A 27,374-nucleotide genomic window follows, 5' to 3' on the forward strand; every position below is an offset into this window, starting at 1 on the left:
CACCTATTCCCCTCTATGAGTATCATGAATCATTGCAGCAAATCATTGAGTGCATGGGAATAATCTCCAATAAGACAACTGCACCATTGTCATCAGCATTGTCGTAATATGAGAGAGAAGAAGTAATTATCATTAATAGCAAGAGCTGTTTCTAAAGTAATTACTTCTGGTTCATCTTGCTGAAGACTAAAAGCCGTAGCTATTGTCATGTGCTGCATGGCATTTGTGTAAAAGAAAAAACTTTACCACTAGACAGACACTGCTGATTGTAACACTATCGTCATACCTTTCTCTCTCTCAAAATTTATTGTATTCTTATAGAATACAACCCGTTTAAGCAAAAATGCCTGTGGTCACCTGAAATAATTTGGAGAAACTACAGAAAAACTAAATCGAGAAGAGCCAATAGGAATAAGTGGTCTGGTCAAAAAAATTCTGTAACTTTGTCCACAAAATTTTTCTACTCTTGCCTATTAGTTGTTGTGCATGGCCTCCTTCGAAATAGTCTCCTCTACAATTGATACACAGCTCCCAACAGCATTTCCAAGCATGGACGTAGTCTTGGTGTGCCTCTTACTGGATAACGTGAAGTGTCATCTGCAAATTTTCTTTTATCTCATCTACCATTGCACATCTTCGTCCTTTCAATGGGATTTTCAACTTTGGAAATAAAAAACACTTCACAGGGGCCAGTTCTGGGGAGTAATGAGCAGGAGGCAGCACAGCAATTTTGTTTTTTGTGCAACAGGCACGCACCAACAACAATGATCGTGCGGGTGCATTATAGTGGTGCAAGAGCCATATCTCAGCACATTTCAGGCTGTTTGCTTCTCACATTTTCTCGTATGGATCGCAGCCCCTCCCGATAATACTACTGATTAACAGTTTGTATCTATGGCATGAATTCATGATGAAATTGTGTCAAAGTCAAGGAAAATTATCAGTATGGCTTTGACATTTGACCTGACCTGACGAGCTTTTTTTGGTCTTGAAGAACATTTCCTGACCCACTGAGAAGACTGAACCTTGTTCTCAACATCATATAACCATAGAGCCACATCTCATCTTCAGTTGATTCTCTTAAGCAACATCTCATGCTCATCTGCGTGATCCAAAATCTCTTCACAGACTGCAAGGCGAAGGTCTTACTGCTTTTTACTCATGAGCCATTGGGCAAAGTTGGTGGCAACACGATGCATTCCAAAATGTTGTGTCAGGATTTAATTACATAATCCAAGTGAAATATAACATTCTTCTGCAATCTATCAAACAGTCAGCCTTTAAATGGCATGCACAATTTTTTTGTTGTTCCTGACTCAAGCATTATCAGTAGACACTGAAGGAAGTCCCGAACAAGGGTCAGCTTTAACCTCTAGTGAGCCGTTTCTAAACCATGTCAACCATTCATAACACTGAGTACGGCTGAAGCACTCATCACCATAGGCTCCTCCATCATTTGATTTGTCTTTATCAAGGTTTTCTTGAGTTTCACGCAAAATTTAATGCAGACGTGTTGCTCCTCTAACTCTGCCATCTTGAAATTCGCAAAATGTGCGACACAACATTCTAATCAATACAGCAGTGAACAATAACAGACATACAACTATGAAACTTCCAGCAGTTACACATTAAACACAGGAATATGCATGGATGCCAACTGCATTTTGGCCCAACAAACAATTGCCACAAAATTACAAATGTTCCGGAATTTTTTGAACAGACCTCGTGTGACTGCAGTTCCTGCTGAGTGCAATTTCATTGTCTTAACCACCGTGCCACTTGCCTCCATAAAGTGCTGTGAAGTATATATGGACTAATCTTGGAGGAGTCTTATGATAGGAAAAATATTCACCTCTCAAAAGAAACAAGAACTTGCAACATCAGTTTGACGTTATCATGTGGAGGCATATATTCTGAACACACTGTGATCTCGTGATGTTCACAGTTTCTGAATGAGTATGAAAGCATCTAGAGCAGAGATATACTGGGTGATTCAAAAAGAAAGAACAGATTTTAATTGTTCATTACAGACAAATTGTGAATGATAGAAATACACTGTTCATTTCGCTGGTGGAGGGAAGGAGGTTCAAAGTTTTATGTTCACACAGACACTATACCATACAATTAACATGAGAACCATGCATTGCTCAAGAAAGATCAAAATGGCAGTCCATTTCATTTCTCATAGGAATCACCAGGCCCCTGTTTACCGAAGCGATGCCCTCAACAATTCCATTTCTCAGATCTTAAAGAGTAGCCGCCATTCGGGGGATGAAGACCCCGTCTTTTATGTATCCCAACAGAAAAAAAATGCAAGGTGTGAGGTCTGATGACATGGGAGGCCAAAAATTATGGATGAGGTCTTGTTGTCCACCTCTTTCAATCCAACATTGGAGGATGCTGTTGTTAAGATAATGCTGCACCTCAAGGTGAAAGTGAGGCAGAGTGCTGTCAGGCAGGTGTCGTTTCAGAACATGTCACATCATTGTTTGAGGAAGCAGGAGTTCCTGGCACGCCCATCTTGTGGACTTCCGAGGGCTCCGTGTGAATGCACCTGGAATACACTCGACATTTTCATCACATGTGCATGGCTGATTAGTGCTCTTCCCTTTGCACGTGCAACAAGCTTCCAAGAATTTATGCTAGTCATAAATATTCTTGTACAGAGGTGGCTTCTTGCTAATTTGGCAACAAAATGCAAGTCACACATGAACAATGAGCTGACTTAGCTTAAATTCCAACACACAAAATGATTTCTCGAGTGGTGTAGTCATCACATTGCTACAAGTAGACAACAGCACAAATGTGTCAAAACTTTGAACCTTGATGCTCAATGTGTGTATCTTTCATGGTTTGTCCATAATACGCAACTGAAATACATTCTTTCTTTCTGAATCGACCTGTACAGTTCATCAGCAAGTATAGCTCCTCCATCCTCATCTACATCATAAATTAGTTGGTTATTCTACGGAGGTTGCAGCATTTCACTGCAGGCAACTGAAGGATCCAAATATGTCTTTTGACAATATACAAAAGCTATTTCCCCTGTATTAGGAGACTCATTTCTTCCACATGACTCTACCAGTACCTTTATTATACGTAACTGCTTTTCGTTATTTCTGTTAAGGATTGGCAGGTTGTACTGTCTCTTAATACTGTTAATCACCATCCCACATAATTTTCAAATCAGCTGACCAGCCACAAGAAGAGGCACAACTGGAGCCTTTTTTACACAAACATGGTTTACGCTGTCATCAGTTCTCAATTTCTTCTGTGTTTAATACATCAATGAGAGTGCAGGAAAAAGAATGAGTGGGAGGATACAGTTTCCAGCCAAAATGTTGTGATGTTTGTCTGCCATAAAAGCAAAAATGTAAATTATAGTATTTTTTTTTTTTTCAATTTTGAAGCCAAATAGTTCATTTTACCCTCATTAAAACTGTTGTAGGGCACATTTAAAATAAACAATAAAAATATAATTACATGAATGAATAAAACACTATCTGCATATTAGACTGGTTTACCCTATGTGCATAAAAGAGACAGAGGCAGCATTAAATAAAGATTTCAACAAACATAAAGAGCCCAACAAATACATTCTAAAGAGATTTGATAATCAAATCCATGTTTTATGAAAATGATAGCACAGCTGACCCCAAAAATTCCTCATAATGAAACACATGTTTCTAAATTTAGATACTAATAACACTTCTGTATTAAAATGAGCCACTGAGGCACTCAAGCAAGAGTTACACAAAGGGCAAAACATGATTAGCTTACCTGTACTTGGTATTTACTAAGGCACCAGTGAGTGAAGAGATATTTTAGATTTGCAGCAATAAGCTTACTGCCTATTATGTTCATAGCATTTCCAGCAATAGCAAGCGACTTTTTCACAAGATCTATAACATGAAAGGAACAATATAAGTCGTCAATCAAAGTGAAAAGTTAACAGCAGGAAACAGCACAAGTTTCTTCCGTGAAAGGAACTTATTAGAAATATGAATAAATCAACAACTGTAATGCCATATTCATTCGAAACACATCATTTTTGATATTTGAATCCATAATTGTTTACAAAATGACTGACATTACTCCTTTACTCCTTCGTTTTACACCACTGGGCAAAAACTTAGCAAGATTATTACTACATGCAGTTACCAACATTCCTAGCATAATAAAAGACTCTGACAGGTCTATTTGGCATATAGATGCATGCTGATAGAACATTTCATTTCAATAAAATTATGTAAGATGCATGCCAACTGCAAAACGAGGAGGGGCAGAAGTTACAGGGAATCCTCTACAACATATATGCTGAGGTATACTGAGATTTGAAGATATAACATTACAATAAGATACGAGGTCTAGCTGGTGTCATGTCAGATACTCTGAAGCCACTTCAGATATAATTTTACACACATCCCAGTCATTTACACTGGAAGTTTTCCAGCCCTTCGATACTCATTTATCGGGCTTGATTTGTACCCTTGTTATATATATTGTGACTAAGAAATTAGTAATATCTCATTAAGAAAGTGCTGTGTGTGTGTGTGTGTGTGTGTGTGTGTGTGTGTGTGTGTGTGTGTGTGTGTGAGAGAGAGAGAGAGAGAGAGAGAGAGAGAGAGAGAGAGAGAGAAGAGGAATTACTTTGTGTGTTGATACTGCAGTGCAAGCTGTGTAAGCTTGTGAGGGCCAATACATATGTTCTGCACCTTTTCATTGGAGCAGCCTTGGAGAGCAGTCCTCATAACAACATTAAGGGGACTAAGATTTAACAATGATTTTTCTTTTTGCCTATCTAGCTGCTTAAACTATCAATACATTAATTAACTAAATAACTGGCATTGTCAAGTTGTAAAGTACTGAAGTAGGAAACATGAAATATAGTGTTGTGAAGAGTGACTTTTTTCTTTTTCAAGTGAATACTTCATAATCAGCAAGTGTCAGATATTGTTACTAACAGAAGTTTGTTTTTGGCCAGAATACCAGAATATAAATTTACATAAGACATATAAGGTTGACTTATATGGACTACAGGTAAACTTTATGAGTACACTCATATATGATTAACAGTTACAATATTTCACCTACACTGAATACTTGTCTCTTTACCTTTAGAACAATGGAAGAAAGCGAATTAACCACATTGACATTTTGTCCACCTGTCATGACAGTTTTGTCATAAACTTGAAAACTATGAGACTCTTACTGCTTTCCCACACAGTCTTCACTGCCAAAATTACAGACCTGCAGCTATACCCATTGCTTTTATTTCTCATTGTATACCTAGAACTGTGGCAGTAATCATTTTGACCACTTAACTCTTCTTTATGTACCTATGTCACCTGAGAGTGTCACAAATACTTAGTTGCATTGCAGGTGATTTTAATGTGCTACTACAATTATGCCAACACTTCTGCACTGATTATTGTGTTATGCTTTGTCTAAAGTGCTTTGTTGTGTGTAAGTTGCATTATAGCTATTGAAAATGGCTCATAACTTGTCAGACTAAGAGGTAACGAAAAATTTAGTACATCTTCAAAGAATTTCGGGAAAAAAGTCAGGGAAGACAGGGCAACTGAAAATCAAATAGAATCTGGTAGGGGATGGCATTCAAATACAGCAGAGGACGAAACTGACGATAAGTGTCAGTATCTTTCACTATTTTTAAGGATTCTTTGGAATTTGACAAAGACGGGGTAGAATGAGACATTTGGGCCACACTTTGAATGCACCAGAAAAATAACAAATGCAAAAGGTATGATGGGGGAGGACAAAAGCACTTGCAAAGAGAAATATCAAAATTCACAGTCCTGTTAGTTCTCAATGACAGTTCCTAAAACTGTACACACAGACAGAAGCCCATAAGGAACTCAATGTATTCAGTTTTGTAGGTCTGAGGCTTTTTTTTCCACCAGTGGAATTAACATTGATATCTTGCTGTCACAAAACTGAGGAAAATAGTTCTTTGATGGCAGAATATCAAGGTAGTGAGACATTACAAAATTTGTATTCTTTTATATCAATGAACAAAGGTCAATACAATTCAAAACAGAGACATGTGCTTTGGTGTTAGAAGTGTGGAACAGTTTCACTTAAAATTTCTTCCTGCATTACAGCTGCAGAAAGAAAAACAAACTGATGACAATTTTTTATGTACTTGCAAGCCACCAGCTAATGTCTGTGAGACTCCAATGATCAGAGTTTTGACTTATCGACACACCTCATCTGGGTCACTCTGATAATGATATATCTATGAAGGTAACTCGTTCACAACTTATAGACATGGTTGTAACAGCTGAAAGAAGATGACATAGAGAAAATTACAGCATGCCATCATCATACACCTGACTAATGGTACAAATACATCTAAATCAATAACTTCCAATGGAATCTATAACGGTCCTGGTGCAAAATGTGGACACATGAAGTGAATGACTACTTCAAGCGGGTCATACAGTACACAGGGTGGTTTAAAAGGTTGCACACAAATTTAAGGAGTTGATAAAGGAATGAAAATACAACTATTACGGAATACAAACTTATCGTCTTGGAAGTAATTCTGAGCCAGGTATGTCAGGAACAAGGACGGTAATGCACATGTGTGTTACGTTCAGTTCCTGTTCCAAAGTTGTTTTACTTCGACTCCCCTACCAGTTCTTTCAATTTGTGTGTAACCTTTTTAACCACCCTGTATTTTCCACAGTTAAATTTAAATTGTTCTGTCCCAATAAGTTCCCACTGTACACACAGTAGCTACAACATTTAATAAACAGTAACTGGAAATATGTGCACTTCACTTTAACTTCTCAGTTATCTGAACTCTAAGGTTGCGTATCTAGACTGCTGATTTTTGACAAAGTGTTCCACAAAATAACAACCCATAGGAATTTGCTCAGAAATCTACAAATCAGCCATCTATAGCGACAGCTGAAAACTCGTGCCTCAGCAGGATCCTACTTCAGACCTCCAACCCATGGCGAACAGTTATCTTAATCAATTAGCCCATCAAAGTATACCTACAGGGTGACACACACACACACACACACACACACACACACACACACACACACACACACACACACACACACACACACACACACGTGATTTTTCCCTTCCATTATCCTCCATGGGATACATGGGAAAATCACCAATAGGACAATATATTCAGTGTGGGTTTGAACACATGGATAATATTGAATTAATTAACTATGCTAGTGTACTTATTTAGTTCATTTTTTCATTTTACTGAGGTTACTGACTTTGTGGGTCTGTGAGAACATCTGGTTACAGTATGTGGGAGTAATAGGAGGCGAAGAAGTGATATTGAGATGACCCAACTGGTAGAACTGAAAGCTGTGATAACCAAGAGATTCCAAGATAAAATCCTCATTTGGCAGAAATCCTGTATCATTCTAAACAAATTATATTGTCTTGAGTACGATAGTGGCTCGTTTAAAAGATTTCTTTGGCAGCAATTTTTCCAAGAATATTTGCATCCTACATCTACATCTACATCCATACCCCGCAAGCCATGTGACGGTGAGTGGTGGCCTAGCCTGTAGTAAAGCCTAGCGCCTTTACCAAAGCCAACCCTCAATAGGTGCGACTCCCAAATATCATGTGAGAGAAAGAAGATTGTAGTATTTGGTGCCAATAGATGGGGGGGAAAAGACGACACAGAGTTTGAGTCAGTCCTGAAGGTTTACTCGGAATGTCTAATTATTCAACATTCTAATCCTCTCCTGGCACAAATTTTCAGCTGTCAAAGAAGATGGTTAATACATCTGTAGGTGTAGTAGTGGAATGATTTCCATGTTTCACTGCACTTTTCAGAAAATATTTTGACTCTGCCACTATTATTAAAACAGAATTAGTGGATCATTGTCCACATAATGCCATAAAAGATAGAAGAAAACAAAAGAATAGAGAATTGTTAAATCTCTGTTCTTAACACCACACTGATTAGTTGACACAAAAAATATTGCTGTGTTTACACTTCACCAAATTTTTTAAGAGTTTAGGTACCAGAACTCAAACTTTTACAAAGTTTCCAAAGAAACAAATTCCAATAAAGTAAATGGGCAGTTCCAAATGAACCATGGACCTGTCCACAGTGGGCTAATTTGTTTGACTCACCATTACAGATAGCCACACCATAGGTGCAACCACATCGGAGGACAATCTATGATGAGGTCAGACTTACATGTTCCTGAAGATGGCCAGGAGCTTATTCATTACTGGGATGGGCACACTCGGAGTGATTCACCAATATGGTATTGTAACAGTAACAGATACGGCCTTGATAAACCACACTGCATCAAGAGTATTTACATGCAACAATATTACATCCTATATAAAAAAAAAGTGGTTTGATACATTTAACACCACCATGTGGCATTACCTGCCTAAAGGAAATGTTACAGAAATTTCACAACACGCAAAAATTTAATAAAAAGAAAATTCAAGAGCCATTACAAAGCTCAAGGATAATCTCTGAAAAATTACCAGGAAGCAATCTCAAAGGACCTACACAGTACATACATCCATTTCAGAAGAGGATCTGTTTTATTCTTTCTACAATATAACAAACCCAAAAAAGAAAGAGAATATACTACATTTTACTGTTCCAATTCAAGAGAATTAATGTAGCTAAAGTGGAAGTTATTGATGCAAGCCTGGCTGTTACAAAGAAGGAATGGCTCAAAAGTGGAAGAATACACAGAAAGGCCTATACAAACAAAATTACCTTGAAAACACTATTATTACTGGGTTTTGTTGTTGTTGTTGTTGTTGTTATCAGTCCAAAGACAGGTTTGATGTAGCTCTCCACACTAGTCTATTCTGTGCATTCCTCTTCATCTTTACGTAACAACTGCAACCTTTTTACTGTAATCAAGCCTAGGTCTCCTTTAACAATTTTTACCCTCCATATTTCCTTCCATTACTAAATTGACTATTCCTTGGCACCTCTGAATATGTAACATTGACTGATCCCTCCTTTCAGTAAAGCTGCACAATAAGAAGTACATGAAGATGAAAAGGAGGCTATGATATTGCAAGAACAACTTTACAGAGCAACGAGTGATCTAAATCAAAACAAGGAACCAGGAATAGTCGACATTTGCTTAGAATTAAGATCCATTCACACTAGATGTAAACGGACCATCACATCACCATCATCACACCAATGTGTATTCAAAACGGGCATTACATCAATTCACTTTAGTCCAGTACCAAATTGTGAAAGTGAGGTTATGAGAGTTATGAGATACCACCTGTGATACAAAAAGTCAGAGTATAGTACTGGAACTGAGGAACTAACAACAAAGTTTATTAATGGCCAAAGCAAACTTCCCAATGTTTGTTCTTGCTCAACTTTGCATGCTAAAGTAATGACAAGTGACACAGTATTTCAAAACAATGACATTTATTTGCTAGCAAAAAGATATGCATACAAGCACACCAATAAATATTTATAAGGGCATAAATAGTGCACATGTTTACCTTATCGACTATGCTTTTTTGTTCTTACAAAACTAAAGCCATAAACTACTGCATTTTTCTCTTTAATTAGAGCTGAATCTTTTGTGAAATCCAATGACTGAAAAGAAATGAATATACATCTCATGGTCTAGATTTAAAAAGACAAGGAAAGAGTGACATTTGTAATAGGCTTGCCTCTTTCATACACATGGTAAAAATAGAAAAACCAACTACAGAACTAAAGCATACACAGATAAACAAACAGGTAAAAAGTGTTGCCTTGAAGTGAAAGTATCAAACAAGAACAGACAATTATGGACTAGTCTGTAATCATAAACAAGCAAAAAGAAAAAAAAAAACACAGCAGCACACCTACCAAGCTGAATTTAAACCGACAAACAAAGCAATAGATGGGTGAATAAGAACTGTAATAAAGAAGAAATTCAAAACATCTCAATGGAAGAATGGTAGAATCGCTCATCCTATGAACCAACAAGTCAAATCAATACCAAGACTACCAAGATTCCCACATCAGGAAAAGAATTAGGATTTTTTCCCCACTAGGGAAACTAGAGCAATATGTGAGGTAAGTGATCACACAACAAAATTATGTATTCGCTGTAACTAGTTTTAAATTGCTGCAGCAGAAATGTTCAATTCATTGTCTAATAAACTTAACGAAATAGAAATTTTGTTAAATGATCTGAATAACATATCTGCTCTATGCTTCACTGAAAACTAGCTTCAACGAGATACATTAAACCTGATTTACTTTCCTCATTTTAAATTTTCAAATATATTTTGTAGAGAAGACTGAGTCATGGGGGTACCTGTGCATGTGTTCGACAATCTGGATTGAACATTATACCTAAATATCATATCCTGTCCACTAAAAAATACATGGGATTCTCTGTAATGGAAATAACAAGACAAAATACAATTATCTTTCGCATACAGAGGTCACCAGACAGAGACAGAAAAGTGTTCTATAACCACATGGAGATACTTCTGGAAGAAATTCACTTGTCCAAGAAAAATATAATTATATGTGGTGACTTCAATACTGATTTCTCACAGTCAAATAAATTCAAAGATGATGATATAAATTTATTACAGACATTCAACATAAGCTAAAATGTAATCTAACCATCTTGAAAAACAGCAACTTCTGCATCATGTCACAGGCTAAATTTTGAGAAATACATGCAAATATGCCTATAACACACAATTGGTATACTAAGGTCTTAGAGAACACTATGCCCAAATGCTTAGAATGAATGTTACAGGAAACTCAAAACTCCACAGAATAAGATGCACTGTAAAGAATTTCAGTTCAAAAAAATGTGGAATATTTTCGTTTTTGCCTGAAGGGTGAATACTGGAATCATGTATACAGCATATGAAAAACTTAAGTTTATGGCCACATTTAAGCTTTATTATTTATTTAATTTTTTCCCAAGATAGAATTACATGTAACTCTGTTAAAAAAACAAACTAATGGGTCACAAATGCGATGAAGGTACTGTGTCAAAATGAGACCAAATGAGTTCTCCAAGCAAAATACTAGTTCTGGTTTCATTACCTACTTCAACAGATACAAACAAATATTAACACATATACATGATACTCTAATGTGTATTTCTAAGAATGGGACTAAAGCAACCTGACAAATTGTAAGTGGAGAAACAGGTGCAATGTCAGGTGAAGACTGTAATACAGAACTGATTATGAACAATAATAAATTGCCTGACACCAGAAAAGCGGCTTGCAATTTCAAACATTATTTCTCAAATATACCACAACAGTTGATAAATACACATAATGACAACAGCCAGACAGTAAGGAGATACAGTCAGTTCAACAAATTTATGTAAATATGTTATTCATGTACTAACAGCACTTCAGGAACAGCCTAAAATTATAAAAGGATTACCTAATAAATATTCAGTGTGTGCTGATGAGATACTAGATGCTAATATCAAATCTAGTGTAACATTCATTGTAGAACTATTTGCAGACATAGTAAATTTATCATTTGAGGCTGGTATATTTTCAAATAGACAAAAAATTGCCTTCTTAAATAACGGAAGGCTGATAAATGACTCCCAACATGGGTTCAGAACTAGGAAGTCCATTTACAGAGCAATTTTTGCCTTTGTAAATGAAGTATTACCAGAAGTGGATGATAAGCATTATGTATCTGGAATATTTCTTGATTTCTGTAAAGCATTTGATGACAATGATTACAGCATTCTCTTGCATAGGTTAAATACTTATGGAATTAGAGGCCAGTCTGAAAGGTGGATCCAATTATACCTCAAAAATCAACAACAGATTGAAGAAATAATACACAAAGACAGTGAAACACAAATGTTTCTAGTTTTTGCAGCAATGAGCAAAAAATGAAGTACGGCGTCTCACGTGGGCCAGTCCTGGGACCTGTCCTATTTCTGACACATGTAAAGGACTTGGCTGATAAATACATGATGGAACCACAGTGCTCTTCACAGATGACACTAATATTTAAATTAAACCGCAGTCAGAAAAATCTGCAAGAAACAAAGGAAAAACTTTCTCAAATGTGTCATACAAAATATTTAGGCATATATACTTAGGAGGTTTTGAAGTGGGAGCTGCACCTTAACAATAGAAATAAAAAACTGAGTACACTTATGTAAGGTATTAAGATCTTACTCAAAATACACAAGTTGCTCATCTTTGGTGACAATGTACCTTGACAGTATACAGGCACCACTGATGTACAAAATAATTTTATGGAAGAATTCCACAATAACACAAAGAAATAAATAAATAAAACATTTAAAACAGAGAAAAATTGAACAATGGAAACTTCAGGTAGGAAAATCAACAACATAGGAAAAGACAGATTGCTACTTATCATAAAGAAGACACATCAAGTTACAGGTAGGTACAATTAAAAAACACTTACATAGAGCTTTTCGCCACAGCCTTCAACAGTAAGAGACCCACACCGTCAAACACACAAGCAAGTGCACCTCAGGTACACACAGCTGAGATGCTACAGTTGGCGATCGTGTATGCGTGAGGTGTGTGTGCTTGTGTGTGTGTTAATGATGTGTGTCTCTCTTCTACTGATGAAGGCTGTGAACAAAAACTTTATGGTTTTAATTGTGCCTGTCTGCAACTTGACATGTCTTCCTTACAGTAAGTAGCAACCTAAGGAAACATAAGTGCAGGGATTCCTGTAGACATCTTTTTAACATAGTCGTCTGAAAGTACTATCACTCCCTTGTTTGTACATGCAAGGTAGGTCTTAAGTAAGTACTGTTTTGAAATAAAAATAAAACACGTACACTTTTAGTTGCAATTTTATTTTCACCCGAAGGCTTGTACTTTAATCTAATTTCCTACATAACTCTCACTAATATTGAGACACTTATCATGTTGTACAACCAGCTATCGATAATTTGAATGTTCTCTAACAACTGCATTAAGCACACTTCTTGATACTTACGAGTGATGTGATGTTATAGAAAAGAGTGAGAGCTTTTAAGGACAGTTGTGCAAACATGCATGATGATGAATGAAGTGGGCAACCTTCAGTCATTACAAATGATTAGGTGTAGAAAATTGATGAAAAATTGAGAGAGAACAGATGCTTTATGATTTGAACGTTATGTGATGAGTTGCCTCAACTGTCAAGAAGTGTGATTTATGCAACTGTTAAAGAAGGTTTCAATTATCGAAAGTTATGCTACGACATCAGATTTATACAAGGAAAGTATTCAAAGCCGGTTATACAACACAACGAGTCACTGGGAATTATGTAGAATAGTAGATTGAAGTATAGGGAAAAGTAGACTGAAGTACAGATTTTCATATAAAACTAAAACAGCTGAGAAATGTCCGCTTGTGAGTAGATTGAAGTACAGGCTTACACATAAAAATAAAATACCTAAGAAATGTCCACTTTTTTATTTTCATTTCAAAATGGTCTTTCTTAAAAAAACATGGTTTGTATAAGAGTTAAAAATTTTCACAAAAGGGAGTATCTTATGAAACAGAAAACATCTTCAAACATAACTATGATTTAAAATAATATGAAATTAGGCAGAAGCTTAACCTACATGTAAACACAATAAGTACAAGAAAGTTGTACGTAAACTGAATGGGTTACAAACACAGACAAAGATATAAATTAACGAGTTGTCTTGCGACAAGGATAATGTTTTGATACATCTGTAGGATTGGGGAGAAGAGAAGTTTGTGGCACAACTTGACTAGAAGAAGGGATCGGTTGGTAGGACATGTTTTGAGGCATCAAGGGATCACAAATTTAGCGTTGGAGGGCAGCGTGGAGGGTAAAAATCGTAGAGGGAGACCGAGAGATGAGTACACTAAGCAGATTCAGAAGGATGTAGGTTGCAGTAGGTACTGGGAGATGAAGCAGCTTGCACAGGATAGAGTAGCATGGAGAGCTGCATCAAACCAGTCTCAGGACTGAAGACAACAACAACAACAACAACAACAACAACAACAACAACTGTATGAAACAAAATTAAAAAAATACACTCTTCAGTTTATTAATTCCTTTATCTTCACAAGTTTGTTTCTATAAGAGGTAGCATATGGACGTATGCTTGGATCTGTCTTACCAGTAGTGTTAAAAAATGTGTATCTCTCATCCATACACTAAAAGTATTACAAAAAGTTATTAGGAAAGCAACATTCATTCGTACATTTAAGATGTCCACTCCCTGTCCATCATTTCGCCCACTGCCGAGATCTTGCATCATTAGGTTCGGAAAAGAAGAATTTACACTCTATTGGGAGGAGCAAACCTGCATTGACATTGTCACCATCACAACTAAACACAATGGAATTAATGTGAAGCAGTATGTTACACAAATTATGAATACTGACCTTGAATGTACTGATACTGAAGGTCTGTTGATATTAGTATCAGTTAAAGTTCACCCAGGAATGTGTATAGACTCATAAATTACCTTCAAATTTCTTTCAACTTTTCTTTCCAATCAATTTTTCCAGTTATTCATGCAATTATTAATCAGTTTCTATTACCTCCTCCTACGCATACAAATTCAATGACGACCTTTTAATGAACGGTGCCAAGCAAAATAAGAACAGACCTTTCAATTGTTGAGATTAAAAATTTTTGAGATAAGTGATTCATATTACTGCTACAAAAGCTAATGAAACTTTCATTGTATTTGTTACATATCCGCGAGACTGGAAATCATAAAAACATTGAAAGAGCAATTTAAAATTAAATTCTGCCTACAAATGAGCCAATTCCAGAATACCGATTTCAGTGGTAAAGGTAGGAAGTTGCAATACTGTATGCTTATATGGTCGTGCTTAGTGCCGTCTCTCTGGAAGTAGATAATCTCTTTTCCTTCAAATTAATATCCTTTACAGAAAGTGCATTTCTACAGGAAAGACGAAAATTTGTACAAGTCATCATTAAAGTGCAAGATATGTCATTCAAAATCTATAAGACTGTGTCAGATAATAATCAGGTTCAGTAATGAAAATGCAGCTAAATTTAGTTTAACTTAAAAGTACTGATACAGACAAAGTTTCATTTTTGAAAAAATTTTATCCTCATTTTTGTTAAAACATTTGTACAATGGAGTCAAAGAAATTGCCAATGTTGAAAATTCATTCCAAAATTTTATACGTCAAGATGTCAGGAATCCGAGCTTGGCAACAGTTGAAGGTAATGCTGCAACTCGTGAACTGACCGGAGGCAACCAAATCAACGAGGTTGACAGGCCACTATCAATAAATGATGACACTGGTAATTTAAGTAATCATGATTTCACCTCTGTGACACTCGACTCGACAATTTCTCAGCAGGAAAAATTTCTTCAAATATTGAAGCTGAAGGGGCCAAAAGCGAAAATTCCTCTGATTACTTACTCACGACATCGCAAAAGCAAGAACAGAATGTTTCCTGTTCTTGTTCCTGTTCATAACAACAATGTAAATACTAGTGAGACACACAATTTGATACAACTCGTACAATAAATAACACAACAGTTCAAAAAACCAACATAAATTTCAGGAAAGTGTATCAGAAGTTATGGGTATAGGACAACAGTTTACACAGTGCAATAAGATATTTAACAACTTCAAGAATAGTATTAGTGAACAGTTCAGTGAGGTGAGCAAGACTATACGCACTGAATTATCTGACGAACTATATGGGAAGCTGACAGACTTAGGTAAACAACTAAAGCAAGAAATAATTACTGACATACCCAGAATGTAAGCACGTTAACAGAAAGAGTATCATCCATAGATGATAAACGGGAACAACTACCAGGTGAGTTGCAAATGTCAGTGAAGCATATTCCCAAATTCAAGAGATGCAATTCCAAGTGGATGCGTCTGTAAAAAATGTGACAAATGCAGTCAGAGAGCTGCAAGACGTGTGCAAAAACTTACCAACAGGAGTACAAAGTTAAGTTTAGAGTCAAAATGTGCCAAAAAACAGGGAATTAAGATATGTGCAGATGTAAAGGAAATAACTGAAAAAGCTGAAGCCAGGACGCTGGATAAGAGCAGCACCCTTGCTGAAAAGGTAGTGTTACAGTGTAAAATTTATGTAGATACAGTAGAGCCAGCTCTAAAAGAGAAAGAAAGTCTGTTTCTAGCTAAAATACATTCAGGTTTTAAGGAAGCAGAGAAAAGGTTACGAGGCAGTATTGCTAAAAATACTGACATTACAAAGCAACATTTGACAGAAAACAAACCCATACTTCTAGAGAAGTTAGATACTTTCACTGGTTACCCACAATACGTGGTTAGCCCGTCGAAGGAAAATAGCGAAGATTGTGGAATACAGCACCACTAGCAGGCAGCTGTAACTGTCGATTGTGGAATACAGCACCACTAGCCGGCAGCTGTACCTGTCGAGCAAGCGAGGTTGCCATGCTCTACGGTACAAGTGAACACAAACAAGCCTGTCACTGACATTGCAGAGTGTTTGCCAACATTACTTGCAGATGAAGAATTACTTAGGCATCGACAATTTCAAGTATTTACTTCCGAAGGGAAAAGAACAAACCCCGTGGTCTTTATCAGGGTATTTCAAAATGTTTTGCATCGTACCTGGACTGAAGCCCAGAAAATTAGATTTGTTGCTGTATACAGACAGGGTGATGTTCTACTGTGGGCTACGGACACGGTGGAACACTGCCACTATTATGAATAGTATGGAAGAGCCTTTCTGGATAAATATTGGTCTAAGGCCAGACAAGAGAGGCTCAAACTGGAAGTGTTCAACCCAGCTCCATTCAGTAGCAAATGTGGAAGCTTAAGGGGCTATTTCGGAAAATATTTGAATAAAACCAGATACTGGATGAGCCCAGTATTTCAAGTAGACAAGCTGTTAGTTTTAAAGAGTCGTCTTCCTCCTCATATTTGGGTAAAACTCATTACCATTCCAGAACATAACGCCGAATATTTTCTATCCGTGCTGGAATCAGTACATTAGATATACAAAGGGAGACCAGCACAACCCAAGCCTGTTAGTACGCAGATAGTGCCACAGAGATTTGTGGACCAACAAGTTAACAACGGATTCGTAGTACAACACGGATGGCAACCTTACCCCACACAGACCTATAGTAATGGTACCGGTAATCACAATGGCAATAATGAAAGCTGTAAATTCAAGGGTGGATATAAACGAAATGGGCAAAAATGTAATAAAAACAACTACAATGAGCAAGTAGCATATGACCAGCCTGTAAAATATGTACAGACACAAGCTGCCGTCAATAATCAGCCGATCGCTTGGTAAACACGAAACAGTACCATACAACTGAATAATCCACAGACAGCGGAATTCAGCTAGCAAAGTAATGCACATTTGCCGAATAACACACAAAGGCAAAGAGAATTTCAGTCGAGATCCCCACGAGATACTAACTGGGGTAATCAAACACGAAGAGTCCATATAGTAGAAGTTACACCTAACAGAGAGACCGTTGCCGGTGTGATGCACGAAACCAGTCACAGTAGGCCCCTGTTCTGTGACCTGGAGGAGTGGGGGCACAAGCTTGATTGACACTTACTTTATCAGATATGATCAAGGTAGTGATGCAAAAGATGATCTGTATCAAAGTAATGAGAATGCACAGGAAAACTTGACAGAGGACAAGGTACAAGCTACTATTAAAGCCAAAATAATTAGTTTTTAAGGAAAATTTTTGCTTGTACTTTTTCTTGTATGTTAAATGTGGTTCCAATAAAGTAAGTTGTTGTAACAAGGAAGAATTTTACTTTTATGTGTCTAGAGATGACGATACTCTAAATACAATGCATCGGCTTGCATGTAGCCCAGTTGTAAACAAATAAATTAACTTGTGAAACACACAATAGTGTGCAATGCAAGTGGTATCACAGAAACGCAGTGCATGCGGATTGGGGAGCAAAAAGATAGTCGACAAACTGCAAGCTCGAGCGTGCCAGACAGGCACAGCTGGAAGTGTGCGAGTGGCCAAAAGAAACAAACCTCATGAGCTACAGCCCAGACTAAGTTTACTGAATAAACAGACACATATAAAATTAAGAGCGTATCTACTTACGGTACACTACTATATACATTACACCTATATATGTACAGTATTTACAAATTTAAGTATTGAAAGTGCACGCTCTAATCATACTTGATTGATGAAAAAAGTCTGGCTGCACATAAATAAGCAAGTACAATATAAGAGGAAAACTGAATACAAGGTCACACCATGCCTCTAACACACTTTGTCTTTCAGATTTATAAGTTAACCAAAGACGCACACATGACATGAAATAAGTTTTGCGATAGCACGACTGCACACTTAAGTTAATGAATACATAGTTGAATATATGAAGGAAGCATTAGTACCTATCAAGCCACTATACAATTATCTATGAAGATTTAGTTTTAAGTTTTTTCTTCCAGAGAATGATGCATCAAAACAACCTAAAGTGAAGAAAGATAAATATTTGTAGAGTGTTAGGTACTATACAAACATAAGATAGGACCACACCACCAGAGGTTGAAACCTAACTACTGTGAGTGTCGACTACCCATAAAAGTGTCAAATACCTGAAATACATTGAACTTTTTATGCACGTTTGTTACTTATGAAAAAATTGTTTTGCACCCACTGTAGATTAACATATCGTATTGATGGAACAACACTGTAAACCTCAGCAAATGAAACAGTTACCCTTGTATTTGATACGATTGGTACAGTCAGATTTGTGTTGTGTTTATAAACAACAAACGATTTTCTTATTGAGATCACAGTTAAGTCTATGAAGGAGAAGTACCTTAGCACATAAATACCTCTCCATGGAATTTCCTCAACTCTGTAGTGTGTAGATCCTTCCTGGCGAATGCTAGAGAGGCGAGGTCATGCATAGTTATCTGAGCAGCATGTAGTATCTATTGTAGTGCCTACTGTTTAGTCCTTTGATTCTTTTGAAAAGACAAATGTGCTCCAACAAGAAATCATTGTGCGTAGAAATGAAATGCTTGTCAATTTATGCTATAAATGAAAACAGAATCTACTACTGTATGAATGTTGTATAAAGAATGTAGAACCAAACGGGTGAGAATGTGTACTCACATAGTTGGAATCGAATAATTAAACAAAAATGAAAACAAAATGATAAGCAATGACACTATGTATAAAAAGGGGAGAGAATTCATCAGATATATATGAGCGACAATAATGGCATGTCAGCAAATGACTAGGATAAGTATTTTGTAATTGTATTCGTATTTTATTATGTTATGTGTACAATATGTGGAAAGGATACTATATGTGTACAGTATGTCGAAAGGACACTACAGGAACTTTATGTAATGAAACTGCATGAAAGACGCTCAAAAACGAAGTGCAAAAACATAAGAAACCTGGCTCGAAAGTGTTAAGTGCACATGTAATAAAACAATACGTGGGTGTGCACGACGTAAACTAAAAATGGCAATACTTCCTGTAACACGAATTTTCTGTGCTTGACAATGCCATAAAATCAGCAAGGAACTTACCTTGTTGATAGATGTCGGGTGTGTGGCTGATCTCCCCACTGAACAAATGAGAGCGACTAAATGAAATAAATTCCTCGAGCCACTGATATGTAAACCAGTTGTCACCAGATTTCGCAAAGGATCACGTCGCTGAACATGAGCTTGATAAATCTGTGCAATGAAAGCTACTGTAAACCCATGACACGGTCACTCTGGCCTCGTACTGAACACATGAGCACTAACTGGGATGATAACAGATGTAGCGTTGTGCACACATGTTTCACAAGCGAAACAAGGCACAGATGCTGAATGACAACAATGGGACTACATGGTTACAGCAAGCACTTTATTAGGAGAGAAAACTTATATATGTATGTGTTAAAAGAAGCTGATATACCCGTATAAGTTGATAACCATTCAGGATAAATCCCATGGCCGAAAAGAAAGGCTATGCCCATACTGGCCAGGATTATGAACCCTCAAAAAGGGAAATAAGCTCAGACATTGTGCACCGCTTTATGATGTCATTGTACAGTGGGGTTGGGGGGTGGGGCAATAGTGTTGAATCATATCATTTTTTCTTTTTTTTTTTTCTTTTCTTATACGTAAGCTATATGTAAACTGAATGGGTTACAAACACTGCCAAATATAAATTAAGTTGTTTTGTGCCAAGAATAATGTTTTGATGCAACTGTATGAAACAAATAAGGAATACGCTCTTCAATTCATTAATTCCTGTATCTTCATCCGTTTGTTTCTATAAGTGGTAGTGTAGGTTATGTCAAGAGCTCAAGTTTTTTGTGGGCATAAAACGTTTAGTGAAGGCAGAATGAATGTTGAAGATGTAGACTGCAGTGGACGACCATCAACCTCATGGACAGATGTCAACTTGGTCAGGGTGTGTAAACTCGTATGATCTGATTGAAGATTATCGAACATCAATTGAGAAATGGTTCAACTAATAACAACTGAGGATCTTGGTATGAGAAAATTTGTGCAATAATGGTCCTCAAAAATCTCACTCCGCAACAGTGAGAAACATGGAAAAATGTGGCAGCCGATCTGTTAGAGCAAATGGAAATCAATCCAGAATTGTTGAGCCGTGTTATCACTGGTGATGAAAGTTGGTTTCTTCAATACGATCCAGAGACAAAATGCCAAAGCTCGCACTGGTGCTCAAAGGGATCACCCAGACCAAAAAAAGCTCACATGTCAAAGTCAAAAGTGAAATGCATACTTGTGTGCTTTTTGATTCCAAGGGAATTGTTCATGAAGAGTGGGTGCCTCCTGGACAAACAATTAACCAATATTACTACAAAGAAATTTTAGAAAGACTTTGTAAGAGAGTTCTTCGGGTCCGTGCCAACATTGCAGTTAATTGGATTCTGCATCACGATAATCCGCCATCCCATTCTGCTCTTTCAGTACAGCAATTTTTAATCTCAAAACAAATTTCAGTACTACCACAGCCACCTTATTCACCAGATATCGCTCCGTGCGAGTTTTATCTATTTCCAAGAGTCAAAATGGCGCTCAAGGGACACCATTTCAAACAACAAAAGATGTCCAAAAAGCTGTGATGAGGGTCTTGGAGGATATTCCAGAAGATGAGTTCCAGAAATGTTACAATCAATGGCAGAAGCACTGGTACAAGTGTGTGCAATCAGAAGGGAACTACTCTGAAGGAGACAACACTGAACTTGACTAAAACGGTAAGCAACCTTGATTACTGGGCCAGGCTATACACCAGTTACTTGTGATGTTAGAAAAAAGGGGGCAGAGCAAACAGAAGTTGGGAAGACATATCAAAAGCTTGCTTACTCCAGAAACAACAAAATAAAAAAGTGACGAAGATAATAATATTAGAATGCACTATGTAAATGAATTATGGACAGAATTTACATGGATAGAATGTTACATCTTAATACTTCAGCCTACATTTTTACTACAATTAAGGAAAGACAAAACGTATCTTTATTTATTTATGGTGATAACTAAATTCTAAGTAACCTGCTGTAAGTAAGCAGTGTGGGTGTCACAAAAAGATATATGTTGCTGCATAATTTTGGTTCCATTACCTTGTTGGTTCTATATTGGAATATGAGCATGAAGTATTATGTTTATATAAACTTTACAAATCCAAGTCAAGTTAAACAATATTAAACAGCCATAAATGAAGAATGGATGAAAAGGGTAGAGTGGCATATGAAATGCTACATTATCAACTGAATAATTTTCATTTCAATAGTGTCAACTTAATGGTAGATAACTTAGAAAAACTGGAAAGAGTCTTACCTAAGCTAATATTTTTCTCTCTTATTAACTGCAGTAAGAAAAATAGTGATTTCTTCCTTAGAATTGAGTTTGACATCAGTAATGCAGCCACAGAATGTAAAGCTGTAGATGTTCGATTGGCACTTTCATCTATACGTTCTTGCTCTGATAACTCTCCCTGCAGATAAAGATAGAAAAGGAATTACATAATAAAAGACCATACACCACTTCTCCAAGCTAATTTTAGCCCCAACACTAATTAGTGTCATAAAGTTACGGTCTTGTACATTGTTATACGTTGCTTGATTTAAATGTGAAATAACAATTACTGATATTAATACAGAGCTGAATGCAGTGCATCATGAGTGTTTCTATAGAACAGTACTGTTTTTGGTGAAACAAACATTTGTACATCTACTTCATCTAAATTGTCTTCTTCAAAACCCTTCTTTCTCAATTCAGTGTCCTCAAATATCAGAAGCAATAACTGATCCAGTAGGTAAATTCTTTACAATTATTTAAATAAAATTTAATGCCAGATTACAATTTTACACATATATTATCTAGGAGACAACTGCATTCTGAAAAGAATTTTATTTAATTTGAGATATGAATATAATAGAGGGAAACATTCCACGTGGGAAAAGTATTTCTAAAAACAAAGAAAATGTGACTTACCAAACGAAAGCGCTGGCAGGTCGATAGACACACAAACAAACACAAACAGACACACAAAATTCAAGCTTTCGCAACCAACAGTTGCTTCATCAGGAAAGAGGGAAGGAGAGGGAAAGACGAAAGGATGTGGGCTTTAAGGGAGAGGGTAAGGAGTCATTCCAATCCCGGGAGAGAAAAGACTTACCCTAGGGGGAAAAAAGGACAGGTATACACGCACGCGCGTGCGCGCAACAGACGAACCGTTATCAATAATATTAATTACTTTTGATATGGTTTGTTGACCTCCTACAGTCATGGTTACTGATTTTAGGTCCTATTTATCTGCATAACACACAGTATATCTACATAAATAACTGCATAATATACTAAAAAGCTTTGGAATACCACTTTTCACCATGACCACAACATATTCCATCAAATAAATAATATTAAAATTACATTGCCACTAGGGGCTTAAAACTGTAGCATATATTTTTGGAAAGATTACCCTGTTTTTGCCAAATTTCATATCTATTTTTGGCAAAAATCACACATATATTTTGGCAAAATTCACATCTAAATTCTTTTTGTTTGCACATGACTAGATGTAAAAATTTAAATGGTTATAATGATATATCATGATACATGTCTGAAGCTGAAGCTTTAGTGCTTTGAAATTTGCAGTGAAAAATAACATTCCATTAGTAAATGCCATGGTACACTCTTATGCTCTTCTAGAAATGGAAGATATTCACATGAATGAAGAGAGAAAAACTATTATTTTAAGTTAATTGAATTAGAGTGGAGCAAAACACTGCCATTACACTTCTCACTTCCATTCAAGCAGAGTCAAGAATGTACAAAGGAGTTGCACCTTCTGTTGGCATGAGTGGTGAACAGAAGGCACCACTTGCTGTTGTGGACATATTATTCTGTGCAGCCACTGATGAAAGATCTAACAGTGGCCCACCAAGGAATGACCGAAGAGCCTGAATTAGCAATGAATGTTAAATAAAATGTATGGTAACTGACTTACTCATAGTACAAGAACAAGAAAGAAGCAATCTGTTGCTCACACTGTATTAATGGTTAATATGACAACATTGGTTGAAGTGATGGAAATCTGGTAATGAATGCTTCACTTTGTTTGTGGAGAGAAATGAGCTCTTTTTCCACCTAATTCATGAAATTAACAGGAAAGAGGACCTAAGCGTGGTGAAAAAGATTATTAGCTGGGACAGAAAAGTAGGACAAGCTGCACAAGATTAAGTTACAGGCGACTGTGGTACCCAGAAGATATTAGCAAACAAACTGAGTCTAAAAGGAACATTATGTGCTATTCCAGGAGAATGTATGTAACTGGTAGGTTTGACATCTCCCTGTGAGGGCTAGGTACACATCGAATTGACATGATGGAGGAGTTTTTTGACTGGAAAATTTGCTTTTGCAAAACAAACAGAATTTTTTTTTCCGAAATGCTCTTTGCTTGTTTTCTTCTTTTGGCTCTATTTAAGCTTTCAAAATATGAGTGTTTACATTGAGAAGCAGGAGCATTTTACTGTTGGTGAAAACACTGCTTCTCTGATTTAAGGTGTCTGTCAAACATTACCTACCCCCCTCTCATAAGATGGCCAGCCAACACCCACTGTCTGTGTTTCTATGAAAGCAGAACTGCCACCAGTTCATATGGATCACTAATCCATTCTGGTGTTGTGATGGTTGCAACCTTAACTCTGTGATGGATCAGGATTAGTCCCTTTACTCATTGCTTATTAAGAATAGAAAATAATGTGAAACACACAACACAATGCATTCAGAAATGGCTACAACGTAATTTCTTGTTGAGGTTGGCAGTGGCATAAACGTGGTAGCTCAGACCTTACCTCTATCAGTACCTGACACAATCACAGTTCAGACACCTGCCACTTAGAATGGCCATGTTAAAGTGCAGAATACAACCAACTTTTGAACTTTAGGCAGCAGCAGACAAACATACACATTTCTTGATACTAGGTCCTACAGCTGAGTCCTAATATGCATTATACAGCATGTTTTTGATACAGCCCCTTCAACCCCCACCCCCAACTGGCGTGACAACAGCAATTGGGTGCACTGATATATCATTACGGTATTTTGTAAACACATTTTTACACACATTATCTTTCCAAAGAGGGCTTTGCCAGATGGTGTGCAATAGCATGAATTAAAAATCTGATGTATTTTATTTACGTCATGTCATTCAAAGAGTGAGGCATCAAGGCAAGGTTAGTACTTCGCAAGAAAACCACAAGGGAGCATTATCACAGCCAGACGCAACAACATATGCGTGAAGTTGGGATGGACTAGCCCAGAAGAGATTCCATATGCCACCACATCAACATGCTTGCTTACATCCGAGTGAAGTGCCGCTCAGCCCAGTCAGCAATCATCGCCTAAGATGACACCTTCGTGTGTCTACTGAGCCAGCAGTGCAATAGTTGTGTTAGACAGAACACTGCATAAATGTTAATCATCAATTTTACTCTATGAGAAGAAACTATTACCTTGTTATGTATCAACTGATACATTCATGTGCACATTGATTGTTACAAAGTTAAGTATTTCATTTGGTTCAATTTGTAATAAAGTGATCTAATATTTTCCTCTCCTTCCAGGAGTAGAGCTACAGACTGACTGCTGCTCCAACAAGTGTTATATAATTCGGTATAATTTATATGCAAAAACGATCTCTGATAAAATAACTCACATTAATGCAATTCACTATGAAATAACACTTATCGGGTAATTTTGTGTTTTTGCGCTTTAAGGTAGAATTTGCATCTATATTTGCATTTATCACATCTTACACTGGTGCAAAACCCTGTCTTGCTGTCCTGCAACATCAGCCACATCCCTTAGGCTCTTCCACAACCAAACAGGACTGAGAATCAATACAGACTAGTACGCCTCCAACCTGTCCTCAAAATAGCGTGCACTACAGAAATTTCAGTCCATTCCAAAGGCCTTACAGTTAGCTGCTCATTCAAGTTCAGTTATTAAGGGCTTTTGAAATTTCTACTTTGCTTCACAAAGACACTACAATGGCAGCTCTTCTTTACAACTGCATAACCAACTCAACAATAAAATTTGTTAATATTTCAACTTTGTTTATTGTCCATCCAACTGTGATCTTCCACCAATTTCAGTGTTCATCAGTTAACAATCTTGCGAGAGTTTGTAGCTTCCAACCTTGGCTCATCTTCTTCCAACAGATTCCGTCCAAATGAGGACCTCAAAATTACAGTTATGGTTGTAAGTTGATCAACTTTCCTGACGATACTATTGTTGTAAACAGCAATAAATACCTGCAGTTGGGCCTCAGCCTGATGTCAGACATACCAACACACGAAACCTACTGCAGTGAATTCACTACAGAAGTCCCATCTGACCTATCACCAATTCTCCAATCCCTGGGTAGTTCCCTTACTCTCTCTCCTAAACTTGACATCTTCCTCAATCCAACATTCGGTTGTTTCTCATTTTTTACATGCTTACAAAATTCCATTGGCCCAACCACCCAAGACATGCCAGTGTATCTGGGTACTGCAAACCCACTGAAAAAATCTCAACCACTATAAACCAAACAACATGAATGTACTGCCCAAAGGTCTCCTCCTACCTAACAAACAACGCACTTGGTCCACCATCTTGGTCACTTTGTCACTGGGGGCTGATGCTACTTCATTGTACACCAACATCCTCAATGTCAAGGTTTTACTGCAGCTGAACATTGTGTGTCCCAATGCCCAAATGACTTCCAGTCCACTGCTTCGACCAGTAATGAAAGTTATCTATAAATCAACAGCCCTGCCAAGATGAATGAAGAAATCCTTTGAAAACTTGTTCATGGGCAATCTGGAGGACTCCTTTCTTGCATCCAAAATCCTAAATCCCCCACCTCGCATAGACTCATACACCTGGACTCAACGAGTAACTTCTCCATTCATTTAATCAGGTTGTCTTTGCCTGCTGCCCCCCACCACACACACACACACACACACACACACACACACACACACACACACACAGACACACAGACAGACAGACAGAGAGAGAGAGAGAGAGGGCAACTATTTATTCATAACCGATGCAAAAGAGTTAGATGTTTGCACCTGTTACTTTCCTTCAAAATAGTCACCAGTGTTGTGTAGAACCTGTTGCCAATGATGTGGGAGGCGTAGTACACCGTTAGCAGAGTCTGTTCTGTTGATGGTGCGAATGGAGAAGTTTACTGCCTGTCGAATCTTTGGAACAGTTTTGAAACGAATGTCATGAAGAGGTTTCTTCATCTTCAGAATCAAATCGAAGTCACAAGGACTTAATCCAGGGAATATTGTGAATGGTACAGTAACATTGACCGAACAGACCAGCCACAGCTTGCACTGTATGCGGCCGCACATTGTCGTGCAAAATGATGGGTGGGTTGGGCAGAAAGTGTTGCTGCCTCTTTCGCAAAGCTGGTCACTGGTGATGCTCCAAAAACAAACAGTAATACTGTGCATTCACGGTCTGCCATGGAGGAACGTAACGCATTAGGATAACACCATCACAATTGTACACGAAAGTCACCATAACTTTAGAACATTCCACTTGCACCATCAACAGAACAGGCTCTGCTAATGGTATACTATGCCTTCCACATCGCTGGCAACAGGTTCAACGCAAACACTGGTGACTACTTTGAAGGACAGTAACAGGTGCACACGTCACTCTTTTGTATCGGTTCTGAATAAATAGTTGCCACTTTTCAAATTCCAACCCTCGTGAAAAACATAGATAAAGACATAGTACCCTAATTGATGTTTTTTTGCTGAAGCTCAAAGCAAGAAAATAACTGTTCACCTAGTAACAAATGGTATCTCCGATTACATGCACAGCTAGT

At 37.2% G+C, this 27,374-nt stretch overlaps 1 protein-coding gene across 3 annotated transcripts in view; it reads right to left on the reverse strand.

Moving 5' to 3' along the window:
- The window catches only part of LOC126328921 (serine-protein kinase ATM), a 458,551-nt gene that overhangs the window by 243,347 nt on the left and 187,830 nt on the right, over positions 1-27,374 (reverse strand). For all 3 annotated transcript variants that reach the window (XM_049996079.1, XM_049996081.1, XM_049996080.1), the window contains exons 21-22: positions 21,818-21,974; positions 3,781-3,902 (exon numbers count right to left, since the gene is read on the reverse strand). In XM_049996079.1, the coding sequence (XP_049852036.1) occupies positions 3,781-3,902; positions 21,818-21,974 (279 nt within the window). The remainder of the gene's footprint in view (positions 1-3,780; positions 3,903-21,817; positions 21,975-27,374) is intronic.

This window comes from Schistocerca gregaria, chromosome 2 (genome assembly GCF_023897955.1).
Source record: "Schistocerca gregaria isolate iqSchGreg1 chromosome 2, iqSchGreg1.2, whole genome shotgun sequence".
Taxonomy (NCBI): domain Eukaryota; kingdom Metazoa; phylum Arthropoda; class Insecta; order Orthoptera; family Acrididae; genus Schistocerca; species Schistocerca gregaria.